Raw genomic sequence first — 26414 nt, forward strand, 5'->3', positions numbered from 1 at the left:
TGAGAGGCAGAGCTCAGGGAGAACAGCAGGCCACCAAAGAGATGGGTTTATGGAGTGCGTGGCACCTGCCTTCTGAAACCTGTGAGGCACAGGTGTAAGCACCAGTCCCAGAAAACAACCCCAACTCCAGAGAAGATTATGCTTTAAAAGTTGAGTGAGGGTTTTTGTGAGTAGATAGCCCTCTTGGGGCTCTATAGAATTGAATTGGGCAAGGGAAGCCCCGCTGACATCTTATGGGAAAGAAGGTGAGATTTTTAAAGCATCTTCAGAGTTGGACTCCTGCAGCAAAAAGCCCTGCAGATTTCAGTGACCTCTGCAGTGCTGAATGGGTGCAGTCAGGATGCGTAGTGCAGTGCCTAAGGCATACTGAGCAACCTGGCACTGTGGTATTTGGGGGAAGGATGAAGCCATGGGGGTGGCTGGTCCTCTGAGAGGCCACGTGCAGCTCTCTGGGTGTATATAGAGAGAAGACAGTGCAAAACTCAGGTAGGGGCCATGGCAAGCTGTCTGCATATGCACTGGCTTCCCTCTGAATATTTCATCCATGTCCTGAAGGAGTTTGTCATCATGTGCAAAGCTCCTCTAAGGTAGACAAGAAGTTCAGTGCTGACCATGCTGTCTGTATCTGTTTGCACTTTGGGCCAAGCCCACATCTGAATTATGACTTCCAGGACTTTACTGCCCAGCTCCTGCATGTGACTCCAAAGGTGTGCTCCTAGACTGATGCCAGTCCTAGTTAGGGCAGGAGAAACATTATTTAAAGTGGTTTAGCTTCCTTTAAGCAAAAAAGGCTGCTCCATAAATCTGATTGAAAAACTAAAATCCCTTTCTGCCAAAAAGATCACATTTAGGATTTATTTTTTTCTGTTCCAAATTGAAACAAGACATTGATTAAGGAAGTAGCTACCAGGGGAACAGAAACTGATTTTCTGACTTCACCTTTGCTGTCTGGGTAGCTAAAGATCAAACCAGCTAGCTTTATATTTTTCCTGAGAAACCTGGTGAACAAGCTATGAAGTCCAGAAGCTCCTGCAGGAGCTTGAATAAAGCGAGACCAAGATGCTCCAGAGGTAGCTCCCGTTATTGCATGCCTTGTGATAGGGGGCGTCTTTGCAAACCTCTAGGCTATATTGCACACCCCTAATGGACTGGACCTTCCTGATAAAGATGAGCTTAACCTCACTTTTTCCATGTAAATGCCAGGAACCCGCTGTGAAGGGGCTGTCTCTGCTGTCTGTGCTCAGGGAAGAGCTGGTGTAACACCCACCACAATGTGGCTCCCACTGCTGCCTCTCCTTCCACTGCCTGCAAGGGGAACAGGCAAAGTTCCCCGCAGACACTCTTTCCAGTGCTCAGTTAAAATAAATAAATAAATAAATAAATAAATAAATAAATAAAAATAATGAAGAATATGTATCTCCAGCTGACAGAGGAAGGAAGTCTAGCTGAATACTCAGAAAAAGACAAAACTGAATTAGAGGCCTTTAATAATAGCACTTCTGTGTTAAAATGATTATATTTTTCTGTGATGCTCTAAGACAAAGTACAGCATGGCTGAAAATTATAGCTTCTGGTAAAACAACATTTTCTGGCCAAGAGGGAAAAAAAACATTGAATGCCTTGCTGAATGCTCCTCACAGGGGCATGGATTATTTTGAAATGTAGGATGTGTTTTTATTCTGTTCCTACTTGTCCTGACAACAGAAATTAAGGTAATTTCCACCCTCCAGCCAACTTCTGCTCTCAGTTGTACTATTATATATACACCAAAAACAGCTCTGTGATTTGCATTTCCTGTGTGATGCTAGCATGGTCTTAACCTGTTGATTTAATCACCTCAAGTTTTTATCTGCTTTGCATGTCTTAACTGAGAAACCATGTATCTTAATGAATTCCTATTCACAGAGAAGAAGGAACGAGATCAAATGCAATACAGAAAAAAAAATACAGGTTTGCTTGCAGAGGTGTTATTTCAAATCTGAAGCTAGAAGGAAAAGATACAAGTGCCTCTGGTTCCTGTAAGGCACTCAATCCCATCACCAGCCTGGCAGAGCTTCCCAGCTGGTACAAACATAATATCAAAGCACATCCTCAGACTCACTTGGGTCTCACCTGTGCCATGAGCACAGTGTGATGGCACAGCATGCCAGGCAGCCTGTGGGCCTTGGAGGACATGGTGGTGAGCTCCTGGGTGCAGGGGCTTTGCCTGGCCGTGCAGCTTTGCACCAGTGCATTGGCAGCTCACAGGCTTGCCCATTTGAGGATGGAGTGTCGTCTTCTGCCTGCTCAAATTCCCACTGTCCAGATTTATCACAATGGCAGCAGCACCACTGGAGAACGTGGCTCCAACCTCACTGAGCAAGAAAGCCCAGGCAGACAAATGAATTTACGCTGTGAATCAGGGCACCCACCAAGAGCTCTCCTTGCAGCATTACAAAGCAACTGAGAAACAGCTAGTTCTCAGAAGTATTTTTCTTTCTCTGGAAGTGCCTGGCAGAAGACCAGAGAGGAAAGGCAATGAATTTTCTGAGTTGGCCCCACGTAACCGTGTCTCTGTCTCCTCCCAGAGTGCAAGACAAAGCATTTTGAGTCCGCTGTGCGAGGTGCCCGGGTGGGTGGAGATTTGGAGATGGAAGCAGCTGGATTTTCTGGAAGGGTTTTCTGTCTCAAATACTTGTGTGCCTGCATGCTCAGGATCAGTGGTGTCGCAGAGGATGAACACAGTCTGTTCAGACTGGAGAAAAAAAATTACCACCTCTTATCACCAGATCTGAGACAGCACACCGAACGGTTCATATCCTTTTCTTAAATTAGCACTTTATCTGACACAGTCTCAAAACACCTTTGCAAAGCAGCCGTCTGTGCCTTGTAAGTGATGCTCAGCTTGTGACAGTGAGCAGGAGGACGGGCGGTGGGGACCCAGTCTCTGAGCACAGTCTGCCCTTCAGCAGGGGTGTGAGGAGCAGAACACCACTGCTCACAGAGGACCTCTTCCTCTTTGCAAAGAGGCCTCTCTGCTCCCTTAGGACAGTCCACAGGGAGGAGCCAGACCTCCAGCCTGGGCTAAAACAGGGCACAACGATGGTCAGGACCATGTACTGCTGAAGAGAAGGATCAACCTGATGAGAGCCTCGGGCGGTGTTTGCCGTCCTGCCTGAAGATGGCGGCACGGCACAGCCTAAGGGCCACAGGCTCAGGCCCCTGCTAGGTCGGTGGCTCTGGTGATAAACGTGCCAGGGCCACTCGTTGTCTCAGGGGCCACCTGGTACTAAACACCCCACGTCCCTCACCTCCAAAACCTCAAAACCGGGTGGCCACATCCCAGTGGTCCCTGGTGCTGCCTGTGCCAAGCTCTTGCTGACCAGAGCCACCTGAGAGCATGGATGGCATCAACTGCTAGGAGCCAGCAGCGCTCCCTGCTTCTCTTCCCTGGCATAGACAAAAATTTTTCTGTCCTCCAACAGCAGGTACTCCAACGAGTATCTTTTCCTGGCTGTAGCAGGTGGATAATGCTTTCGCTAACCCCAAAATTAAAATGTTACCAAAAAAATTTTGGCCTGAGTTTCCTTCGTGTCAGTGGCAGGTCTGTCACTGGCTTCAGTCAAATCAGGATTGAAAGACAGTGCTGCAGGCAAGCCTTCATCTGGGATAATGTTAATTTAGACTTTGAAACGTTGGTTGGCACTAATATTTATTTTCTATATACATATGTTTAGCCCAATGTGTAAAGAAACAAGGCCACTGTGACTATGTTACTCTTGAATGTTCACCAGGCTATATGTCATCTTCCGAGTCCCACTAACTTTTGATGCTGTTTGGCCCATTTCAGACATCACACTTGGGGTTACATTCCTACCAGCAAACAGGCAGGCAGGTAAAGCCCTGAGAAATGCCTGTGGTGTGAGCTTTGTTCCTATGACACCCCTGAGAACCAACAGGCCACAGCGATGCTCTGAGTGCCCATTTCAGGGGCGCTGCCACCGGAGCGTGCAGGTTTTTAGATACCAACCAATCCCTAGACAAAACTCTGAAGGAAGCTTTTCCTGTTCTTAGCTCTTGCCTTTGTTGGTACTGGAACTCCATGGCTTTTTGTTTCTCCAGCATTGAATCTCAGTAACAAAAATCACATACGTGGTCAAGTGTTTAGAAATTTAAAACCCTTCAGACAACCTAAAAAACAGTAGCAGATTTGAAAGTCTTGGCACCTGAGATACTTATATTAAAAAACTATGCCATCAACATTCACATAATAAAGGTTTAACAATTAGCAGTTGTCACTGACCAGATTGATTTAGAAACATCTTAGTTTCTGACTTCTTAATTATTTAAGATCTTGATGCAGCTTTGAGGGCAAATCTTTAGTATCTACCTGTTCAGTCTCTATTCATAAGGGGAAATGATTCCTTTCTCTCCCCAGACTAGGACAAATAAGATAGTTTCACTGCTTCTTTTCTTCTTTAAAACAGAAGCATCCAGAGTGGGTGTTATGTTAGTGTGTTGCTTTTCTCAAATATATTACTTTCATTCCTGTGATTCTTTGAAGTAGCTGCTGGAGAACAGTGTGAGGTTTGCACAGCCAAATGGATGAAGAACAGTATCCAGCTTATTCAGATAACAATTACTCATACGGATATCCCATTAATGAAAGCAATGTCTGCGAAATGGGTAACTATTTTGTGTTTTATACCCATCTCACTACTGTTATCTACAGTCTGGCATTTTTTCTTAGCCTGCTGGGAAATACTCTGGTGTTATGGATCCTATTCAAATATGAAAACCTTGTGTCTTTAACAAACATCTTCATCATGAATCTCTGTGTCTCTGACTTGATATTCTCCTGCATGCTGCCTTTCTGGGTAGTGGACCAGTCCTTTGGGTGGATTTTTGGTGAGTTCCTCTGCAAAGCAATGAATGCCATTTTCTCCATTGGCTACTACAGTGGTGTCTTCTTTTTGACTCTCATGACTATTCTACGGTACTTGTCCGTTGTGAACCCTCTTTCCACTTTGAGATCCCCGACACAATGCTGTGGTTCTGTGGTGAGCTTGGTTGTTTGGACTTGCAGCATTTTAATTGTGGTTCCTGAGGTGATGCACACCACAGTGCACGAAAACGTGGATGGGTACAAGACCTGTGATTACAATGATTGGCAAATGAAAAAGGTGGATGTTTATCAGAGAAATGTGCTCTTCCTGTTTTCCTTTGGGGTTATTATATTCTGTTACTTGAGGATACTGATAATTCTGCTAGGAACAAGATCTCGCAGAAAGCACAGAACTGTGAAACTCATCCTTATTATCGTGATGGCTTTCTTCCTGAGCTGGGCACCTTACAACATCCTCAGTTTTCTGATAACTTTTCCATCGCCTAGCTGTCAGTATCAAAAAGACACCAACCTTGCCTTTCACATCAGCCGTAAAATTGCTTTCTCACACTGCTGCCTCAACCCTGTGCTTTATGTATTTGTTGGAGTCAAATTCAAGAGACATTTGATACGTCTATGCAGCCAGTGCTTACCTTGCGGCAACAGTCAAGTTTCCAGCCCCCGGATCTGTTCTCAAGGCAAATTTCACTATGAAGATGCATCCATCTACTGAAGGGACACCTAACTAGTAGCACTTATCCTGGATAAACTTTAAGATTTTAAAAGCCGTGGATGATCCCTAATTCTTAAAGTCACTTCCTTGAGAAAGTGACATAAATTTACTCATTGCAAACATGGAAAACAAAAATGTATTTGTGGTGGGATGGAGAAGTGATTTCACTGGTCTGTAAGTCTTACCTTTATGCTTTTTTTGCACTGTGAGACAGATTTTCTCTTATTTACATTTTTCTTTAAAAAAAAAAAAAAAAAAAGTTTGCTTTTTCCTTTGGGAGTTAAACATCAGGTCTTAACATGAATGGTAGTGCGCATTGCTTTCTTGCCTACCTTAAAATACTTATTATAGCAATGGACATGTAAGGATTTCTATGGCTTTTAATGCTTCCCAGTGTTTGTCATTGCTGAGCTCACTGGTTCTCTCTGTGTGTAAATGTTATTTTACCTATTGATAAGCAAATGTATATAAAACTAGCTTAGTGTAAAGATTTCACCAACCAGTAGTTTGACAATGGTTCTAAGTAACAATTCAGCTTTTTTGGCAGCCATCTTAGCCGACAAGAGATTCTTCTCAGCTTTCGTATAGTTTACAAAAAGCAGAAACTCAGGAATGCCTGTACTATGATATCCTGTATCAGAACTATCTGGAAGGAAAAATGCCTAGGGAAAAGTAAATGGGGCAAACATACATGACACAACCAAATAGTCTTCTTAGGGTTTGCCCACAGTTTCTGATTTGTGCTTCAGTTTAGCTGCCAGAACAAATTGATCATATCTTGTCCCTTATCATCAGATGTGCCTCTCTGAACAGGTCAATACTATCCCAATACTACCATAATTGCCTAAAACTTAAAAAGTAAAAATAAGGCTATTCATTAATCTCATAGGGAACTCACTTGTGTTCAGACAAACCACGGAAGGGTGGAAGTTGCCATTCATCTGGTCGGAGTGGAGACCAGACTTTGGCTCTTGCTTTCTGATAAGGGATAAGAAACATTTGAAATGAATATGATTGCTTTTACGCACTTCAAAAGACTTTGCACTGGAACTCAGTATCTTCAACTTTGAAGAGACAGCCTACTGAAGGACAGAGGATTCCGCATTTTTCTTCTGCGTTTGTAAACCTGGAGTACTTCGTGGATACCAGCAAAACTCTATGAGGGGGAAATGCTGCAGCAGTGAGTGGAAGAAGGTCTCATGCACTTACATCATTTCAACAAACTGTCATTCAACTCATTGTCCTAGAGCTACACTAACCTCATTTTTTTATTGTCAGTACTTTTCATACTTATCTAAAAAAGTCAAGAATTATAACTGAAGCACAAGAGATGTAAACAGTCCTACTCTGCTCAGTTTTTAACAAGTTATTTAAACGTTTGTAGCTTGAGCATATTTTGTTACAGTATATCTGAATATGTAAAGGGAATGCTGAATATTATCCAATTGTACTGCTGCCTACTGCTGCCCAAGTAACTCAGCATGTGGAGAGTTCCTCTCCTGCTATAATGAAGTGGTACTAATAAACAGTCTGAAATTCAACAGAATATTACGCTGTTACCTTTGTTCTCTGCCTTTAGTAACTACCTATTAAAGTTGAGGTATTTTCAATTGAAAAATTGTGTATTTTCATAGATTCATTTAGCTTGCAAGAGACTTCTGGAGGTCAGCCACTCCCCCACCCTGCTCACAGCATGCTGTTGTCCCTGTTAGATGAGGCTGCTCAGGGCCTTGTCTGTTCAAACTCTGAAAACCTCCAAGAACAGATTGCATAAAACTACTCTGGGTCCCCTGTTCCAGTGCTTAACCATTTTCATGGTGGATTTTTTTCGTTTTACATGAACAAAATTTCCTTTGCTGTAACCTGGTGCTGCTCCCTCTTGCCCATTAAATGCACTCCTCTAAGAGTCTGGATCTCTTTTCTCTACGGCCCCCATTGCATAGTGGAAAAGAGCAATTAGGTCTTGCTGAAAGAGCACCCTGTCCTGTCATTAAGGTTGCTGAAGGAGATGTTAAACAGTATTAGCCACAAACATTATTTGTTCACAGCTGTTTGGCTTCCAAGAGAATTCACTCCACCATCTCCTGGAGCACAGGGGTAAGGCCCACACAAAACTGAGCATCACTGCCATAAACCATCAGAGCCCCCAGTTTCATGAAGCTGTGGGATTATTATCTGTCAATAATCTGCCAGCAGGGGAAAATCCTCACTGGTAAGGGGTAGGGCAGGTAACTGAACCAATCCTTTCCAAGTCTAATGTACATCCTTAAATAAAATTATAAATCTTAAAATCTACACATTTTTAAAATCATCCTGCTCCCACTAAAAATCAATGACAATTTTACCTCTGATCGAGGGTCAGACACCAGGCTCATAAATGGGTGCAATGTGCTGGACAAAGCTTGGCATGAGCTGCTTATTTCTGGGGATATTTTGATCAGGAACAAAGATGCCTCCTTCTATAACTCAGTATTTTGAGAGCACCAACAGTGCTATTAAAATCACCAATAAAATTCTATTTTGTCTTTTTCTTATGGTTACTCAGCAGTTTGAAATGCTCTTGCTCATCCAGTGTCGAAAGGGGAAGGCCCTGTGTTAAATGGAGAGAAGATTGACTAATGCTTTCTATACCAATCAGACGCCTGTGTGTTCTTCAGGAAGCAAAACTAAAGTAAGTACAAAAATTAGAAAGGAAATTAGTGTAAGCTTGCTGTCAGTCAAAACGAGAACAGACCATAAGAAGTACCAGTAAAGATGACCTATGGAGACTAGTTTTGCATCACCATAAAAGAGGAATGTAACCACCAGTATTTCACGTACCAGCACAGAGCTGTTCTTGAGATGAACTCACCCACTCCTAAGCAGACCAAATTTTAGTGAGCCACAGGCCCATGTATTCACATAAAGAATCCTAACCACGTTAAAAACACAATGAACACTGAAGTCATCTCACAGCAATTACGCATGGGAAGGGACTGCCACTAGCAGTTTTTCTCTGCATTTCACCTTCCTCACGTAGGATTGTTAGTGGTGAAAGACTATAGAACCTGGTAAAGCTAGCCACACAGAAAACTATTCGAGTTTTGCAAACAAGATGATTATTCATTTCTTAATTAATCTGAAAAGGGGTGGAACACCAGGTCTTAGACATATTGGAGGCAGTCTGGGGGAGGCCACCAAGCCACTTGGGGGTTGCAGCATGTGATGGACAGGGAGAGGCTGAGGGAGCTGAGTTCATCTGGCCTTAGGAAGAGAAGACTCAGGGAACAGCACACGATGTCTGCAGCTTCCTGACTGGAGGATACAGAGAAGATGGAGCCAGATTCTTCTTGGAGATAACAATGGGATTGCTTTATAACAAAGCTTCATGACAATGGGATTGAAAAGCAACAGATTTAAACTGGTACCTAGCATATTCCAGTTAGCTAAAGGCATTTTTTTTCTTTACAGCTGTAGTCAAACACTGTAACAGAGACTCAGAAAGGTGGTGGGATCACTGTCCTTGGAGGTATTCAAGAATTGACTGGACACAGCCTTGAGCACCATCATTTCATTACATCTGCTTTGAGCAAGAAGATGGAATAGAGACCTCAAGAGGTCCCTTCACACCTAAACTACTCTATGGTCTTATAATTTGCTGCTGGAGAAATATTAAACCAAGCAAAAGTTACTGCAAATTCGTTTTTGAGTAGGATTCAACCTGAACAACAGCATTTTCTGGGTAACTGAATACAAAACTCAAAACTGAAAAGTTAGGTTTTGTTGTCCAAAGCCTCCACCGACCTGTGCAATGAATATGTCATGGAAGTGACTGATCTCCTAGCTGAGATTATGCCTGTTAAAAATGAATAAATAAATAAATAACGCTACTTAGAGGTTTTATTTTGCTTTTGTATGTAGGTAAGGAAGTGGCTGGAAAGATTCATTCATGGGCATATAAACAAGAAATCCCTGCTGCATATAGGACCAGTACGCTTTACTGCAAAGGTTCGATAGGTACTGTATGAAAGGGAGAGGTCTGAAAGGAAACCAGCCCCTTCTGACAGATCATGGGCATTTTTAGACAGGAGCTTTAGGCTCTATAAATGTCCAGAGAATATCTGTATATTTGTTTTGAAATCAGAAGAGCAGTTTAAGACTGGAGACCCTGCTGGAATGAAGCAAAGAACTAAAAATGACAGAGGAGTTCTGGGAGTGGAGTACTCACTCCATGTTGAGGAACTTTTGAGATATCAAATCCAAAATACTTTTGTTTTTGTCCTCCAAATAATGCTGTTTTCTGAGATTAAGTTCTGCTTCTTGATGGCTGCATCCTTCCAGACATCTTAACCAGCTCTTAATGTCCAAAGCCTTAGTATGCTCTTTATCCATGGGCCACATATCTGAACGTGGGCAGAAGACTCTAGGTCATTTAAAGTGCACAGTCCAAAGTCTGTGTCCTGGCTCTTCTGTACCATTGCTGATTCAGCTGAGCCAGCACTAAATCAATTCAAAATCTTGGTACCTCACTTTATTTACACGGGGGTGAAATGCAGCCAGTTCTGAGCAGCGATAGCTCCTAATTCCAATGTGCCAGGTGGCAGGCTCAGAAGCTCAACTGATATACGTAAGCAGAGTATTCTTCCAAGTCCCTCAGCCACCTTGTCCAAAATGCCAAATTTGCTTGCAGAGGTTTTCCAGAGCTCTGCTGTTTTTATTTTGCCGGCTCCTATCTTGACACCTATTTATAATCATTTTCTCTTTGTCCACCTATTCAAAACGGAATGCAAAGCAAAATGCAAACAAATGCAAAAAAGAGCTTCCAAAGCTTTCTCCCTGCAGCCACAGAAAGTCTCTGATGATGAACAGCAGCGTGTTGTTCAGTCTAGTTACAATGGTATGTTAATCCGCTGAGGGTGACCAGGGAAGCTGGGAACTTGTTACCCTCATGAAATACCTCAAGTGCCTAGTGGAAGCAAAACCCTCCCCAGTTATTACATATCAATTAATAATTTAAAAATAATATGGACATGTAGTACATACAACAGTAATCTCAGAAAAATGGACAGATGCATTCTGCAGACATCTACTCAGAGACCACTATGAAGTATTTGCAGAATATAATAGCCACAGGAAACATTTTTTCTGGTTGTCTGATGGAGCCCAGTTAGTTAACAGGGTTTAATAAAGATCTCCTCTAGCCAACAAGGCACCAAACTGCTGTCAGCATGACATGATTGATGACAGTGTGTAATTTGACTTTATGATGAGCTAGACAGTGTGAATTGGCTTGCCTCAATAGAGGAAACTCTTCCCACATAAAAAGAGCACCTTTATGCAAATTTATGCATCATTAAAACCAAAGGCAGCTACATTTATTTGCAAATCGTGTACAGAAATGGCTTCTAGTGCCACCAAAAACAAAAATAAAAAATCATGCTCAAACTGTGTTTGCAGAATCACTCTGTGTAAAACAATTGCAGCTAGCATTAGATCTAAGCTCCACTTTCAATGTCAGCAGTTGATTTTAGCCTTTATATAGTTATTTTGGCCTACGTTTCAGCCATATAGAACAGAACCTAAAGGATACAGCATGATTGCTTCATGATCCTTAATTACTGAGTTATGTACCTTTATGGAATATATTTACAATTACTTTCATAGCATTCCAACAACTAGTCAAAAGATATTTCCCAACAAAGGTTTTCCATTTGCTGCTGTGACTGACATGACCTTTCCTGGGATAGTAAAATTGACAATAATTCCCATCCAGCTCATCATAGTTTATAAAGAAGTTAATCTATAGATTTTCTCAAAATAAAAATAAACTACATAAATTGAGCAGAAAATACATTCATTTTTCTGGGGAAAAGCAAAAAGCAAAAACCTTGAAACTTGTTTGTTGCTAAGAAATTAGAATATGCAGAAAATCCTAAGGAAGTGTTGGTCAGCCATGGACTTTTTTGGAAACAGGGTGCTTTTCTCCGTAGACACTGCTGTCTGTATAAACAGATCGTAATTCAGTAAGTAATGTTAATAATTAAATACTTCTCCAAGTAGCTTGCCACTACATAATTAAAAAGCAGGGGTAATCCATTCTACTTCTTTATATGTGCGAAATTAAACTACACACAGATTTTTTGAAAATATGTAAAACTTCCACTGCACTGAAATTATCTGGGATCTGATTAATTGTTATTTGCAACAAATAATTCTGAGGTTACTTTTGGAAGACCCAGTTGCCTGTTGATCAATGGAAAACAAACATTTGTTTTCAATAGATGCTCCTGGTTGTGTACTGCATGACACGGCAAAGCATGCTGAGAAGTCAGCCTGAATGTTGCTTCAGAGCAATGTAAGACATCCCATTGCATTTCATGAGTCATGTGCCCAAAACATGCTTAGCCCCATAACCTGCATTTCTGAGGACGTTAAAATGTTTTCAAGCTTTTCAAAATCATACTTTAGGTGAAGGCTATTCACCAAAACTTCAAGGTCACTTAGTCATCCTTAGGTTGAGGATGAAAAAAATGAGAAGAATGGAGGCATGTCAGTGACTACATCCACCATTTATTTCCTTACAGTCTTGAAAATAGGATGCTTTGATCGTATGGCTGCCAAAGCTAAAGTTTATGACATTAATATAATCACAAGTGCTGTGGCAAGAATTGATGACAAACTGTTTGATCACAAGTTTTATTTAATGTCGTTTATTTATCAAGATGATAATGAAAAAAATAATAATAATTAAAAAAAAAAAAAAGGAAAAGAACTTATTTTCCAGTACCTTTCAAATACAAAAACACTGTAGCCAGCTTCAGACACTGCGAAAGAAACTTTTCAGAGAATCAAGGGTTAGTGAAGGGTACAAGTTAGAACAACAACAACAACAAAAAGAAGACTAGCAATGGTCTGGTTGTGGAAGGAGAAGCTTATGCTGGGCGATGAGGTGTGGAAGCACCATGTTAGGAAGTGATCTTAGGTTCCAGTTTCACACCCGTGTTCTCCCATTCTCTTACGTTACGAGGCCTCCTACACCTTACAGCTGTGGGAAGTGTTTTTGTGTCCTCAGCAGGGCCAGAAAGGGGAAATCTGCTGCTTGCTGGCTTTATCGAGCACGACTTTCAGATCCACTTCAGCTGTCCGTGCAAAGACCACGATGAACTGGTACGGACTCAGACAAACTGCATGCACAAACAAACAAAAATACTGATCTGTAGTAAAAGTGACAGTGAGTACTTTGTACAAATTACACTTATTGACAGGCGACTTTGCCTGACAGTACCAGACACCACCCGCAGCCTGCAGCCGCTGCGGACAGCGCCGACAACCCCCCCGGGACACACTCTAAACCCCTCCATTTTCACACTGTCGGCCTCTCCCGAGCCTCCTCCTCCTCCTCCTTCTCCTCCTTCCCCTCCTCCTCCTCCTCCTCCTCCTCCTCTCCGGCCAGGCCCCGTCCCGGTGCCGCCGCAGCCTCACGGGACTTGTAGGCGGCGGCGAGCGGGGCCGGAGCCTGGCCGCGGGGCGGCCCGGCCGCGACATGGCGGCCGCCGCGCAGGTACCGGCGGCGGGGAAGAGGCAGCGGCGGCTGCGGGGACAGGGACAGGGACGGGGACGGGGACGGGGAAGGAAACTCCGGCGGCGCCCACTTGTTGCCGCAGGAGGCCCGGCACCGAGGGGAGGAGCCGCGATGCGGCGCCTCGGTGGCTGCCGGGGCTGGGGGCGGCGGGGTGGGCTCGGGGGGCGGCTGTGCCCGCACACGGGCATGGGGGGCTGAGCGTGCAGGCACGGGTGCTGCGGGTGCTGTCCGTGTCCTCGCTGTCCCCCTTCGAGGTATGGTGGCTGTCTGCCACCATAAACACGGAGCTTTTCCCCGCACCCCGAACAAACCCACACGGTCCCCCCTTGTCCTTCATTGCTGCTCCCCGAGAGGCAAACTGCTCTCGCTGCCAGAGTGCTGACAGAGACACATATTTCCCCCACCCCCCCGCCCTAATCCCTATTGCCCTTGTGTCGGCAAATCTCTGGCGGGTGACAGGGAGGGTGTTTAGTTTTGCTGGCTCTTGTCTCCAGAGCACCCCTCCGGCACACGTCGTGCCCCGCCACATGCAACGAGCGGTGGGCTTTGGGGAAGGCTCGCATGAAATGGTGGGCTCCTCAGGTAGACGTCCCGCGGTCCTCGGTCGCTCTGTATGGGGTCTGTGCCCCAGCCTAGAGGCTGGCAGACCCCTTCAGCTGCTTGTGGAGGAATTTGGGGTCCTGGTTGCTTGTCCTGTGGGGTGTCCCCGTGCCGAGCTGCCTGCTGAGTTTCGCCAGCGCAAAGGCTGGTTTGGCGTGTGGAGTGGGGTCATGCTCAGGGTTCGGCCTCTCCCTTTGCACCGAGCTGCTTCTCGAGTGTAAACAGGAGGAGGAGGACTCCCAGGCCTTTTATCTTTCTGCTTCTGAAGAGTGAGAGCGGGTGTTTACTGTGATTAAACGCGCAGGGCACGGCGTGGGCTTGTCAGCAACATGGCGACGTGCGCGCTGCTGGTGTTTCTGTTTTCAGTGCTGGAGGTGCAGCAGAGGAGACAAAACTGCCCTGTGGTGGTGTGGTTTTGGTTTTCCACACATTGTGTACGAGGCAGTTTCTTAAAGTCCTCCAGGGGTCCTCCTGGGAGTGCTTAAATTTCAATGTTCCAGATGTTCCTGGTCATGTTTCCAAACATTTGTGTACAGAAGGCTGCACTGCTGTTAGAAAGTTGCACCGAAGCCACCTACGGTGAAAAACAAGTGCGAGCTGGTTTTGCTTTTCTTCTTGCTGTAGTGTATGTACATTTGCCAGCCTTTTGTGTGAACGTGGGTGGTTTGGGTACTTCTGAAGAGCCAGTCAATTAGTTACGGAGCCTATTTTCTTGTGTACAGGAGCCTCTTTTGTGCACCAGCTGACAATAGTGAAAGGGTGTATTATATCTGCAGTTCCTCTCCCCGCTGCTGGACGGTTACAGAAAAGGAAGGGGAATTTATGTCCTCATGTCCTGAAGGCCAGGTCTGCTAAGGCTCCGTCAGTGGGGAAGAACACTATTAAAATAAATTTTTAAAAGCGTTTGCTTGTGAAATTGCAGAAATTATCAGATTGAATTTAAGGAAAAGCAGTGCTGAAAATTATATTAGCTTGGGTTGTTTGTTTTTCTTAGTAGATCACATTTAAAAGTTACAGTTGCCCATTTGTGAAACAAACACTGAACCCTGCTGGTGTTCTTTCGGTGCTGTTTGGATTACTGAACTAGAGGGAACTGTAAGAGCCCTGAGTGGTTTTATTATGACACATTATTATTCTTATTTATTTACGTAGTAAGTTTATATTTGGTTTTACTAGTTCAAAGGCTTTTTTTTTTCAGTGTGAACCTAGTCTGAATCCTTTTCATATTTGCCTGTAGTAATTCCAATTTGTTCAGGGAGTGGTGGTTAGTTGTGTCCAAAAGTGCTATATTAGTAATAATTTGAAGTATGATATCCAAATGTGTTCAGAAGAAGGCATCACATTTTGTAAGAAGCCTTTATATACACTGTCTCTGTTTCATAGTGCATGGAAACCTTGTGAAACCTGCACAGGGCCTTAACTCTTACACCCTTCCCTCTGCTTTAATATTTTTGTCCATCACAGTGTTCTGTGGTTGCTGGTGGTATCGTGGTCTAAGCAGGATATTTGTAAACAGTTAATCCGCAAGCGTGTCTATCATGGCATTTAATTTACTGCTGGGAGGGGGGACAGTCCTGCTGCTGCTGCAAGCCAGCTTGGGTTTTCAAAGTGAGTGTGTTGGATCAGGCGGTCCCCAAATTACTGGGCTCGAGCCCAGCCTGTGTCATCTGTGAGCCTCTGTCCCCAGCAGGCAGATAGGCAGCACTGGTGTACACGGGCTCCTCTTCCAAAGGCTTCCTAAATCTTTGGGGTTTGTAACTCTGAAATTCTCCCTTCTCCCCAGATGGACACCATTACAGGGCGAAAAGGAAATGCTTCCTGCTGCAGAGGGAAGGAAACAGGATTTTCTGCTATGGGCCCCGGGGTGGCATGATTCACTCAGTCAGCCTGGGTTGTCTCAGCTGGGTTTGCTTAATGGGCTTGCCTCTTATTTAATCTGCAATCGTGCGGCCAGAACCTGTAATTTTCAGTGCTGCTTGTTGCTTGTTCACACTGGGACCTACAAATAGGTCAGGAGTTGCCCTGGGGAGCCCCCGCTGCTGTTGGCTGGATGGAGGGCAGATGGAGCGCTACACACGGGCAACTCTCAGCACCCACCTGCCAGGCTTCCCACAGCGATTAGTTGGAGGCAGCCTTTGCAAGCGCTTCTGAAATCTCTGCTTGGAGGAACAGTAGACACAGAGGTAAAAAATCCTGCTGAGAGGAAAGCCCCCGTTCGAATGGAGGCAGTTCAGAGCTGTGGTGTAATGGTTGTTGCTTTTGTCAATATCCCCAAGCCTGAGAGGTGCCTGAGATGATGCATTAGTCAGGCCAAGCTTGCTGTGGAAATTGAAACAGCACCCATTTCTCAGAGACCAGCTTGGGAGACCTGAAAAACAAGAGATTTTTGGAAGATCCTAAGCTCCTACAGCAAGCAAGTTGAGCATCGTAAATCACTATCAGTACTTTGCAGTTGGGAGGCCTCTACTCTTTGTGTTTTTACAGGTATCTTTATGATGCTCCACAGAGTAGCATCCAAGCATGTGAAAAATACATAAGAGAGAAGTAAATAGTTGGGTGTGTTACGGGGAGGAAGGGCAGGTTCTGTAGCAGGGAGGGTACATGGGCTCATGGGGAAGGTGGCTTGGAAGAAAGAGGGTGCAAAAGGGAAAAAATATTTTAATTTTTGACTGACACCTGCCTTTTTGACTCTCCACTTGTGCTGGGCAGGGTGCAGTTCCCCATGGGGAGTGAAACCGGGTTGGAGCAGCTGAGGAGAAGTAAGTCTCTGGGAGGTTAATCTGGTATTATTCTCAAAATTATAGTTTGATATTTGGTATTTATTATTAAAATAGGTTAGCTCGTAGATTCCAGTAAGTACGGTGTAGCTCTCCTGACGTGGGGTGAGGTGTGGCATGCCCTAGGCAAAAAGGCAGAGGAGTTAAGAGCGATACTGGTGCAATTCCTGTTATCAGGGGAGCACTCTTCTCTTTGTGAACCGACTGCTTCCTCAAACAGGCGGCTTCTGTGTCATGGGACGGGGCTGAGACAGGCTTGTCGTTGTGGGATAAATACAAGCGCATCCTTGTTTTCTGGCTGCCGAAAGCGGTGATTTGCATTCACGTTGCTGGTTATCAACGTGAGGAGTAGCAGAGACAACACTGTATTCTCCAAATTAAGAAATATTAAAAAAAAAATAAAGTCTGTCTGTCCTGTTTGGCCAACGTTGGGTGTGATCTTTTCACCAGGTTTAAGTCAGGCCTTGAAGTGGAGGCCTGATTCAGTAGGTGCAGCATGAAAAAAAGTTGTTAGGGTTGCTAGCTTTCCCCACAGAGGGTTAAAATCAGCTCTGTCTGATGGAGTTCTTATCAGGCCACTTGTATACTCTTATCTGCTGCTTGGTTTGGGCCTTTTTCTAAGAACAGTTGTCAAATACAAGGGAAGAAATAGGGGGAGGATGCAGGCCAGCTGTCCATAGCACACAGCGAAGTTTGCACAGAGGCTGCAAAACTTCACCAACTCATTCGTGACAGTCAGGTTAGGGTTGCAAGCAGTATTTTAGGAATGTCATTAATTCATATTCTTGGGCTGAAAAACGTAAAAATATCTGTAGAGCTCAAGGACCGATGCACAAAAGGGCTTTGCTGTAAGGAACCCCTATCTCTAAACATGCTGCTTTTCTAAAAGACGTGAATGTTTTTGTGCACTTCACCTCATTAACTGTGTTCCCCAGTGCTGTGACACTCTTTGGTTTTAATTTTTTTCTGGACACGTGTTTTCTGCAAGATGCATTTTATTACTAGATGTTTATATGCCCAGACACTTCAAAACAAGGTTTTTGTGTGTGGTGGTGTCAGGGGTTGAGAAGCCCGTGTATGTTTGCAGCGTATTCTCCTGCTACCTGTTTGAAGTATTAAAAGAAGTTAAAAAAAAAAAAAAATCAAAATGTGTTTTTGTAATTGAAATGCGAAGGTTTGTTGGTGTAGAAAGCGAAGGGGGAAGATTCACTCGGCAAGAAAATTTCACTTCTCAGAGGGGAGCTGAGCTTCCAGCCTCAGGATGGAAACCTTGGCTGACCTTCACGCTTCGCCTGTCTTTTGTTATCAGTTGTCTGATCCCGTGCAGCCCATCGGTCTCTCACATGCCTTTATTGCAGTGTGGAAGCACGGAGGGTTGAGCTGCCCAGCGGAGCTGCATTTATGCATGCTTAAATTTGCCACTCACTTCAGACCCTTCTTTGCAGCAAAGATTTCTTCAGCTTAACGTAATGGATGTGCAGGTGCCTGAATGCTGCCAGATGAGGAAAAGCTAGCGGCACAGCTACAGAAAAATCCACTGGAACTCTGTTTCTTGCAGTATCTAAGTGCAAAGTGCATTTTCCAGACAATTATTGGGATGATTTTTTTTTAACTAAATTGGTGGTATTGCAGTCCCGGGAGGTAGACTCTCTTTTCCCAGTTCTTCTTTCGTCTTTGCTGTAAGATTTGCTGTGTGTTCCTCTCTCTGTGTGTCTTGTAGCCACTGTGTGCCCAGGTGGGTTGGTTTTCTATGTCACATTCTAGAATTTTCCCTCACAATCATCGGTCAGCGTCCGCATTTATGGGACAAATCACCTTCACACTACACAAGGGAGTAACAGAGGTAAAATTAACGTGACTCATGGACATGGGATTTGGCTCGGCATCCTTGCTTGCCTGTTTTGTTTCATGCAGAGTGTTAATGCACAGCAGGTATAGAATTGCAGATGACTAAAGGTCTTGTGATCGCTGTACAGGAGATCCCTCTCTGTAAGGGAGACGTGGCGACGTGCCCGTGTTTGGGGTGGCTAGAGCAGAAAAGTTGTGTTAAGATAAAACATTTCTGCAAGCAGTTTAAGGACTTGGTTTCCACTGAATTTGTCCTGCAGATCTGATTTATTTTTCAGCAGGATCACCCCAGGTCTGCAGTGCGAGCTCTGCTCTTGGTGTGCGCTGAAAAGGCCCCTGGCTGAGGGGTGCAGCCAGGCTGCTGTCAGGCTGCAGCCAAGGTCTGTCTGCAGCCTTTTGGTCAGGGAAGAGAAACTGCTCGTGGAGTTCTGCCCGGCTTCCCATTTCGATTGCACGTGGAGGAGCACAATATTTTGAAGACTTCTGCCAAGGTTGGCTGAAATCGGCCAGTCGATTCGAAAAATTGTAGCTGCTGGAGGTGCGGACGTGCCCACAGTAACACAGAGAGAGATTTTTTGAAATCAGAGTGAAAGTAGGTCACTGTAGCCGCCCCACGACGCCGTGTAATTACAGCCAGTAAGTTTAGCTTGCTGTTTCTTCTGTGTCCCACTCACTAAGACCTTTCCTGTGAGTGGGCTGTTTCCTTTCTGCTTCCTTCCTTAATCTCCAGGACAGCCTCCTCCACAAAGAAGATTCTCACCCACACGTGGGTACTTAAACCACCAGGAGAGGGAAGAGCTATCTTCAGCCACCAGCAGGCACAGCCCGGGGGACTGCTGCTGTGTCATGTCTTGCTTTTTGCTGAAGTCAAATGCTGTTACACAAGAGGTTGTGATGCATCACCTAAAAAGCTTTTGACCCAAAGCAGGTCGCTTGTGCCTCACGCATGTATGGTGCTGCTCAGACAAGGCAGGTAATTACAGACACACACAATAGGAGAGGAAATGCTTGGAGGGGCAGGGTCATGCCCTAAACAATCCTGAGCAAAATGTCTGTGGTCAGGAAGGACTAGATCAGGTGTTTGCAGAAGTTCTTCCTACTCTGCAAGCTCAGGAAACCAGTTCAGGTGCGTTGTCAGTGGTCTTTGCCAGGAGGAGGTGAGAGCTCTGCACTCTCCTGTGGTGTGGGACGTGGTGTGTTTTCTAGGCACGTCCCTGGAAGGACCACGGACTAGCAGTGCAGAAGGCAGGTAGAAAAGTGCCGTGACCAGGCTGAAAGATCCCCATCACCTCTGAGACGAGAAGGGAGTAAATGCATATCTCACGGGTGGGAGCTGATGCAAGGAAGGGGGAAACTGTGAGACCTGGACCAAGGAAAGGGGTGAGCAGACAGGAGAGGAGGGGGCTGTGCATGCATGTCCAGCTGAGCTGTGCTCTCTGGTCAGGGCTCACGTATTCTGCTGAGGAGATCCTAGCAGGAATGAAGATGTGTGTTCTTCATTTGCAAGGTCCTGAGCTGCTCCCGTCCTGCTCCCCACTGGTAAATGTGGGCCCAACATCAGCATCCCACCTCTGCCACCTGCAGCTCTCCTGGCGTGCCTCATGCCTCAGGAGCTCGTTCTGCCCTTCAGGAGGGACGAGCAGGACCCTTGGCTCATTTCTCCCGTTGTGTTTGGGGGCGTTTGGGTTGGCCGTGTGCGTTTTGGCTTGCCAGTCTGCTCTTTGTACCTTTGGGTAGCGGTTGCCAGGCTGAACAGATAGGGCTGATATTGCTGCGCGTTCTTAGAAGAGGAAACGTTGACTCACTGCTCTGTTGCTACTTCTTCTCGTCAGTATCCAAACTCAGGTTGCCAGGAAATGGGGGCTGTGCAGTCACCGAGTAGAACCAAGATAGGAATATCGCGTACGTGGTATTGTTGATTTACAGTGAAAAAATTGTGTTTGGCAACCCCTTTTGATGGCACGTGGAAGAGCACAGTATTCGGAAGACTTCTACCTTCTGCCAAGGCTGCCCAGAAGCATCTGGTACGTTGAAAAGAGGTCAGCAGGACCACGCTGTGCTGGCCTTCTCTCCCTAAAGCAACGTGGTGGTGGTGGGGACAGTGTGTCCTAACATAACGACTGCCATCAAAATACACCAGCAGGTAGCAAAGTGCAGGTATTGAGAGAAAAACACTAAGAAGTGTATTTTTATATATATATATATATATATATTTACCATGTTTCTGTCTCGCTTTAAGCTTTGCTCTGAACCACCTCTACCTCGTATCAAAAAGAAAAAAATTCAGGGTCGCCTCAGGGTTGTTTCCAAATGATACCTCGATGCATGGGGTGGAGGGATGATTTGCTGGATCCATCCAGACACCTACCTGAGCAAAGCCATTTTAATTAATTTGGAGGTGTAAGAAAGGGAAGGGAGAGGAAATATGGTTATTTGATCTAGTCCCATTTGCATTTCAAAAGCTTGTCAGATTTTAATTTAATTTTTAATTGGAATTTAATTTTTAATTGGAATTTAATTTCATTGTAGCTCAGTTTGAATGACAACACCAGCACAGAAAGGTAGCAGGAAATTGTCTATAGGCCCAGTACTTCAGGTGTTAGGCTTGCTTGAAAATTTGGCTGTGCCATTGCAGGCAGAATTGGGTACGACCTTTGAGGACAAGATGCTTGGAAAGTTTCCTGTGCAGTTTCCGTGTGGCTTTTTTGAGTTATTGTTCCCATGAGTGTTTGGAAGTTTGGATCACCAGGCATGGTTGTGTTAATAAAGCACTTAAGGCTTGTAGTTGATCTTTAATTCATTTATTTTCGTTAATGAATAAGTAGTTCTTCACAAGTGCTAGGTACAGCTTACTCGTCATTGTTTGGAGCAGGGGAGGTGGATGTTCTGATGTTCAAGGTATATTTACCCAGCCAGGAATGCTGTCACAGCTTAAAATAAAGCGGTATCCTCTTACATGTGCTGGGAACAGGGGGTTCTGAGGAGGGATGAAAGATGTTTCTCATGCTAAAACCAATCTCAAGTGCTAAATCTTCTCCTAGCTCTTATGAGTAAAAAAACATCCTCCAATGCCAGCGGATCAAGCACGTATCACTTCTGGACACCTTGAGCTGTGACTAGGCTGTGCCTTGAAAGTCTCCCTGAAATGGTGATGTTGTATCTTTTTACTCTGCAGGCCGTAGGGAAGGTCGGGCAGAGGGTTTTCGTAGGGAAAGTCCCGTGTCATCAGAACCTCCGTCAGGTCATGAGATGAGCTGTGTGAAATGCCAGCCCGAGCTGGACTGTGAGACTAACTGTGTCGTAACACCAACGAGGGAAAACTGCCCTCTGGGGTTTGCTCAGTAGTTCTGAGAGGTGGAAACAGAAATAACTGAAATGGAAAGCGAAATGTAGAAGGAAACAGAAAGGAGGTTTCTGGAAAAGAGTTGGCAATGCGAGGATTCATTACTAATCAGGACTTAAAATGCCGAAGCACCTCTGTTATGCTCATTTGAGATGATAAAGAGTTGTGTTCTATTTTTGACTTTTACAGAGCTGCGAGTGTCACAGAGAAGAATAACCTTCATCAGCCCAGTGGTCATTGAGGATATGAACTCTGCTGTTGTTCTCTAGATGGATGAAAAGGTTAACAGCCCAGAAGGGGAGCCACTTTGGTTTTCAAGATGGCAGCAACTGGTGGTGAAAGCCAGCTGCAGCGGATTATCAGGGACTTGCAAGGTAGCATGCTGACAGATTTGTTCTATATGCTGGATTGCATCCTTCTTGCTTTAGGCAGCAGAGAGTAGGAACTGTATTTCAAGTTGTATAACACTTCTGTGCAGCAATTCTAACAACATAGTTCAAGGTGTGCCATCTGCTAATATAGATGTGACTTCTTTGTGAAAAAAAAAAATCAGATTCCTAAATTCTGAAATCCTGCATATTTAAACATGCACTATTACAAATAAGCCTTACAATTAAAAAAAAAATGTCTGAAGGGTGAAATTAAAATTATTATTTTGTGTGATGTGAGTTAGGGCTTTGCTTGCATGAGTAGAGCTATGCAGTTATAAGACTTCTTCTGAGAAGGAGAAGGGCTGATATTTAGACCATCCCTTGATGAAAAGCTTGTTTTGAGTTACTCCTAATATGGGAAGGAAAACAAACAAACAAACAAACATGAGATAACCCAAACTGGGAATGGAGACCCAGAAGGAGAGTGCTGGACAATTGGATCTGCTCTTGCCGCAGTGGAACAAGCTTTCTGTGCATCTGACTTGTCCTCCACCAGCAGTAGCCAATTTCATTTTCTGCAGTTCTGCAGCAGGCAGAACTGGCAGCAGATCCATAACCATTTTTCTGCTCTTTCTCTGTCCTAATCAGCTGCCTATACCAAGATCCAGATATTTATCCTTTTCATATTTATTAAATGTAAAGTATAATATGCACCAAAGCTAGGAATCTAGATCTTCCTGTAGGTAAGAAAATCTATGTGCCTGTTAAAAGGAAGAGATACTAATTTGCAAAGGGGATCAAGCGTGACTGGGAGCTAAGGCTCACTCAGGCACCTGAAAGAAATACAAAACCCAGTGGAAAGCTCATTCAAAATCATTAATTTCTGATGCTGAGAAGTGCATGCTTTGGTGGCCAGACACAGCAGAGTTGGCTTTGACTTGAGTTTTGCTCACCCTCTGTGGGAGCAGGTTTTAGGTAAGAGGAGTTGTTTTATCCTTATTTTTATGTACATTATTTTCTCATTTGTGTTTTGTAAGCAGCACAAGCTGAACCTTCCTGAATAAAGCACGGAGAAGATAAATGTGCTGACTGAACAACTGTTACCGTTTTACTGATCCCCTTTAGCAGATTACATGCTTTGTCCTTTCTAATCAGAATTCTGTTTGTCCTGTGGCAATAGGAAAACCATAATGTGCATGAGACAGTCAAAAAAATATTTCTCTTTCCTCTGCTGAAGAACCAGCTAACAACTGTCTGTTACCACTTTTTTGATACGTGTCTGGAGGAGGTTCTTTTCAAGAAGAAATAATGACTCAGTATGGCAGACTGACGAAACCTGAGCTCTGGTTTTTGTTATAGGAGGTATTAAATTGCAAGCGTTTCAACAAGTTTTCTGCACTGTGATTAAGACATTTGATTGATGGAAACTAAATACATATGCGTAATGTCCAAGCAGAAAATGTATTTGCTGAGTTGCTCATGAATTCAGTCCTATGTTATCTCTAGCATTAGTTAATCATTTTGGTGTCTTGTTTTAAAGATGCTGTTACTGAATTAAGTAAAGAATTTAAAGAAGGAGGGGAGCCCATCACAGATGACAGTGTCAACTTGCAAAAATTCTCCTACAAGCTTGAGTATCTTCTACAGGTAAAAAGTGATGTGTTTCATCCACTGTCAAAGCTAGACCTTGTTTTCTGTTATTGCCTCTTCAGTATGTGGAGTTTAACTCAAATAATCATAAGTATCTGTTTTAGTCTTTTTTTTTTCCAGTAAGTGGACTGAAATGTGTGCAGGTCATTGTACATATTTCAAGTGAAAGTAAATAATTGTAATCAAAAGGTGGTGCTGGCAGGTTGAATGAAGATTGTAATGCATTTTTCTATTGATCTGAAAGATTTGAGCTTGATTTTGAAGATGTACCCTTTTAAATTATCCTGAAAAAACTATGGTAATGAAATCTTAATGCAAAATAAATGCTAGTAAGCAGCTGATGGTGCAAATATAACAGTAAGAGTAATTTATAGCAATTTTAGCAATTTCATTGTGGAAATTGATCTTTGTTGTATAGAAAGCTTAGTGCAGGAGGCTGGTTTTGAATCTGGAATGCTGCTTTTTGGCCATCCTGAAAATTTAAGTGAAAGGAGACTCTGCTGGGCAAACTGAAATTCAGTTTGCATTGTCTGTGTCTACATATGCTGTAATCATGCCACTGACAGCAGCACCAACATGCTAAACTAGACTTAATCTAGTCAAGATAGTTTTAATTGGGTTGCCGAGGCTTCAGCAGAGGCTGAAGAGATCCTTTCAGATTTGATTGCTCCAAGCTGCAGTGAGCTGCCCTGACTGCATCACTGCTCAGAGTATGATTTAGCTAGAGCAGGCTGTGCTGGTACGGGCATTTGTGTTACTGCCACACTTGATTAAAGCAGTCTCAGCAACTGGCTGTCAGTTCCTTGCTCCTGAACAGCTGCTAAAACTGCTGCTCATCTTTATCTGAGCAGTGTTCAATGGATGTCTGTATTTTAACTTAACCAACAACATGATTGTCTGTTGCTGTCTGTAAAGTATTTTTAGTAATTGCTGGTTATTTAGTAATTTAGTAATTACTAAATTTAGTAATTGCATCAGTGCAGTACAACATCTCTTCACTTTGTCAATATGTTGGCTAATACGTATGAGGAGCCATGAAAGCAGATGGTGGTGGGAGAGGAACAACTCTACAGTAGATGGACATAACTATATTTCTATTTAAGTTTTACTCATTGCTTTCTGTTTTCTTTGATTAAGTTTGACCAGAAAGAAAAAAGCACATTGCTGGGGAACAGAAAAGACTACTGGGATTATTTCTGCGACTGTCTGGCCAAAGTAAAAGGAGCTAACGATGGAATCCGTTTTGTCAAGTCTATTACAGAAGTAAGTAGATCAGTTAATCATCACAGTACATGCATTGTGTTTTGGTGTGTATTTTCAGAAAGCAGAGAAACGAAAACAAAATATATTACTTTTAACATAGGACAAAAAATGTTGGACATTTTTTGTTAGTTCTCATGTAAAGTATAAAAATGCAAGGTTACACATCTTTTTGGTAGGGTACCAAATTATATAGGATTGGATATTCTGTTGCTTGTTTTGAAGACCACTTACACAAATGAATGGTCCTGTTTATCTCTGTTTGTGCCACACCTTTTCATTACATAAGTTCCATTTTCTCTTAAAAGAAATGAAGAATTATTTCAATGGTAGAGCCTGCATCTTAAGCACAGCTTAAGAGAGGACTTGCTCCAAGTGTAAGAGGAAAGAACCACCATGTTTGACCTTTCTTAAGACTTTCTCAACTAATCAGTAGAGTTGAGGAGGAGTAACTGAGAGTAGATATTTCATCTTCTTACTCAAATTTGTTCCATCATGTCAAAAATCGTGATGTAGTGGCTCAGGATGGTTATCATTAGCCCCTTGGGTAAGCTGACATGAACAGGACAAAATGCTTTATTTTTATTAGATGCAGTAATAAAAGCTTAATCTTGTAACAGCCATGTTACATCTTCAACTGAACCAGTGGGTGAAACGAGTGCTGTGAGAAGCTTCCGGTGCTGATCCTGTCTTTAGTCTTTAGAAGCATTTAAAGAGAACTCTCCTTGTGGGTAAAAGAGGTGGCGGTGCCAACCAGCGTTGCCCTGGCACTCAGTTCTGTTATCAATGAGCAATGCTAACTTGTATTAGCAAGTTACAATTTACAGCAGATTTACCAGTTTTCTCAGTAATTCCTCTGCAACAGCTACAGATAATGTTGTCTTGAGTCATCTGAAGGAGAGCCATGATACTATAGCAGAGCCTGTCTCTGTATTCCCTCCCTCCCTCGCTTCTCTCAGTAGCTCAGGCAGCATTGAATTCTGCTGTTGCAAAGTGAACAAGCCAAGGAAGGTCTGGGTTTGTTTTATCACTGGGAAGAGGACCAATGGAAGTTGGGCTTTCGTTTTTCACTACTTCCAGGAAGACTGGAGAAGTTAGGGCAGTGACTGCAGTTGCAGGAAAGGTCTTGTGACTGAAGCAACTGGCCCTGAAACTCTCAGCAGCAGTAGATAACCTGACTTTTCTATAAGGTGACTGTACTGTAGCCTTCAACATTCAGTTGCCTGTGATAATACCTTCATGTTATCATATATAAAGGTTCTGCTTTTTCTTTATTCTGTAGTACCTCTGACTATTTAATGGTTTGCATGATATCAGAAATTATTGTTTGGAAGAAGGATATTTCCTTTTTCAATTTCTGCGCAGCCATAGAAATCAGCTTGTGGAAGACTTCTTTTTACTTTCTGT

At 43.7% G+C, this 26414-nt stretch overlaps 2 protein-coding genes across 6 annotated transcripts in view; both read left to right on the plus strand.

Moving 5' to 3' along the window:
• Window positions 1-4488: 4488 nt before the first annotated feature.
• XCR1 (X-C motif chemokine receptor 1) lies at window positions 4489-7139 on the plus strand. Its single transcript, XM_084508351.1, has one exon. It carries the CDS (start codon window positions 4581-4583, stop codon window positions 5595-5597), a length of 1017 nt encoding a protein of 338 aa, XP_084364477.1. The 5' UTR covers window positions 4489-4580; the 3' UTR covers window positions 5598-7139.
• Window positions 7140-13033: 5894 nt separating this feature from the next.
• The window catches only part of FYCO1 (FYVE and coiled-coil domain autophagy adaptor 1), a 48298-nt gene continuing 34917 nt past the window's right edge, over window positions 13034-26414 (plus strand). For 4 of the 5 annotated variants that reach the window (XM_084508341.1, XM_084508343.1, XM_084508345.1 and 1 more), the window contains exons 1-4: window positions 13034-13137; window positions 21916-22100; window positions 23638-23744; window positions 24885-25010. In XM_084508341.1, coding sequence (XP_084364467.1) covers window positions 22046-22100; window positions 23638-23744; window positions 24885-25010 — 288 coding nt within the window. In that variant the 5' untranslated portion in view covers window positions 13034-13137; window positions 21916-22045. Of the gene's footprint in view, window positions 13138-13612; window positions 13741-21915; window positions 22101-23637; window positions 23745-24884; window positions 25011-26414 lie in introns of those variants that run through there. The other variant, XM_084508342.1, reaches the window with a different exon arrangement.

Source organism: Aythya ferina (genome assembly GCF_964211825.1).
Source record: "Aythya ferina genome assembly, chromosome: 2".
Classification (NCBI taxonomy): Eukaryota; Metazoa; Chordata; class Aves; order Anseriformes; family Anatidae; genus Aythya; species Aythya ferina.

Excerpts from the sequence above, each read along its gene's own strand:
- XCR1 (XM_084508351.1), top strand. The coding sequence starts at position 4,581 with ATGGATGAAGAACAGTATCCAGCTTATTCAGATAACAATTACTCATAC.